Raw genomic sequence first — 1,651 nt, 5'->3', positions numbered from 1 at the left:
ATAATTCCATGAAAATATACTAACATATTACCAGATAGTCTATGCTTGACCTCCAACCAAGCAAGACGTTCATGCATCTCTGCAACCCTGGTTCTCCAAGAACAACCCAGAACCCGTCCAAGAACAACCCTGGTTCTCCAAGAACAACCCAGAACCAGTCCAAGAACAACCCTGGTTCTCCAAGAACAACCCAGCACCAGTCCAAGAACAACCCTGGTTCTCCAAGAACAACCCAGCACCAGTCCAAGAACAACCCTGGTTCTCCAAGAACAACCCAGAACCCGTCCAAGAACAACCCTGGTTCTCCAAGAACAACCCAGCACCAGTCTTGTAATTTTTGTGTGTGTGAGGGTGAGAGGGCACCTGCTGTGGTCATGGCTTTGAAGCAGGACTTCTGGTCGATGCGAGGCCAAATGATGTAGCGAGCCTTGGGCCTTCGATGACGGAGGGTCAGGAAGCACAGCGTCAAGCTCATTCCCGTTGCCATGGGAACTACAAAGCAGCTCGCCACACTCCGGACACCTGTTAGGCAGACGTGACAAAGCACGCTCGTTAACACCTTCACGTAAAAACCTGAATTTAAAGAGGCACAGCACTGATTTTACACATAAAGGTCAGTTTACTTCTCGGCAGGACTAACGCTGGAGGGGCTATCCCTGATGATGTCATCAGTTACAACAGCTGGATTTAAGACTTCAACCTTAACCTACATGTTGCTGAGTTGCATTATGGGAAATGTAGGATCCTGCATTCACTACTAGTGTGGATATCTCTGCTGCATCACATTTTGACAACTCCTTTTGTTTTCCATCTCTTGGGAGTACCCCAACGTTATGGAAGTCCTTAATTGGTGAACAATCGCTTAACATTTGAGTCAACAACGCACGCAATTTTCTCGCTGATCTTGCAAAATATATAAGGCCCCTTAGTTTGAGTGATTCTTATATACACACCTGAGAGTTTAAGGATGTCCAACACAACTGAATTGGTCAGCTTGTTAAGCAGACTGGATCCTGCAGCTTTGGGCTGAATAGCAGCGATGTCACCTGAGCGACCTATGCCATGGATCAACCTACATAAAACAGCTGAGAGTCACCACGGGAACCGTTAAACAACTTCCTAAACATGGGAGCATCCACATCAAGTACTTCACTGGTCACTAGTGAAGATTTGTATGACTCCAACTTCTGAATATACTTCAGTAATATGTTGAGTATTGGCAATTTTTACTTGTGTGTTTGTTTATTTAGGATCCTGCTTGTACAACTCTCCATATAATGGGGCAAAGCAATAAGGAATGAGGACACTACAATACACTGTAAACTATACAGGACATTATAATGAAGAAACTAAAAACATACACAATATCATTTCATATCACAACTCTCAGGATAATGACAAAATACAAAGATAAGACAAAGACAGACAAATAGACAACAACTTTTTTTAAAGACCGTTACACCAACATGCTATCATCATGTTACAGCCGTTACACCCTCCTAGGACACTTCTCACAATTTAACACACATTTGTCATAGATATTATTGATTTTAATTGGTGTTTATTGGCTAATAAGCTAGCAAGAGATGATGTAAAAATGACACACTTTCCCCTTTCAATGCATAATTTGGTTTTTAAAGCTAGTTTCTTC

General features: G+C 42.6%; 1 protein-coding gene across 1 annotated transcript in view; it reads right to left on the bottom strand.

Moving 5' to 3' along the window:
- Nucleotides 1-1,651, bottom strand: part of sepsecs (Sep (O-phosphoserine) tRNA:Sec (selenocysteine) tRNA synthase) — a gene marked incomplete at its 5' end in the record, with an annotated part of 8,658 nt that overhangs the window by 6,376 nt on the left and 631 nt on the right. Inside the window, 2 exon segments of the mRNA XM_032511607.1 lie at nucleotides 364-522; nucleotides 954-1,072. Coding sequence (XP_032367498.1) covers nucleotides 364-522; nucleotides 954-1,072 — 278 coding nt within the window.

This window comes from Etheostoma spectabile, unplaced genomic scaffold, assembly GCF_008692095.1.
Source record: "Etheostoma spectabile isolate EspeVRDwgs_2016 unplaced genomic scaffold, UIUC_Espe_1.0 scaffold394, whole genome shotgun sequence".
Lineage (NCBI taxonomy): Eukaryota > Metazoa > Chordata > Actinopteri > Perciformes > Percidae > Etheostoma > Etheostoma spectabile.
Note: the sequence above shows the minus strand (reverse complement) of the source record. Positions and strands in the feature narration are given on the sequence as shown.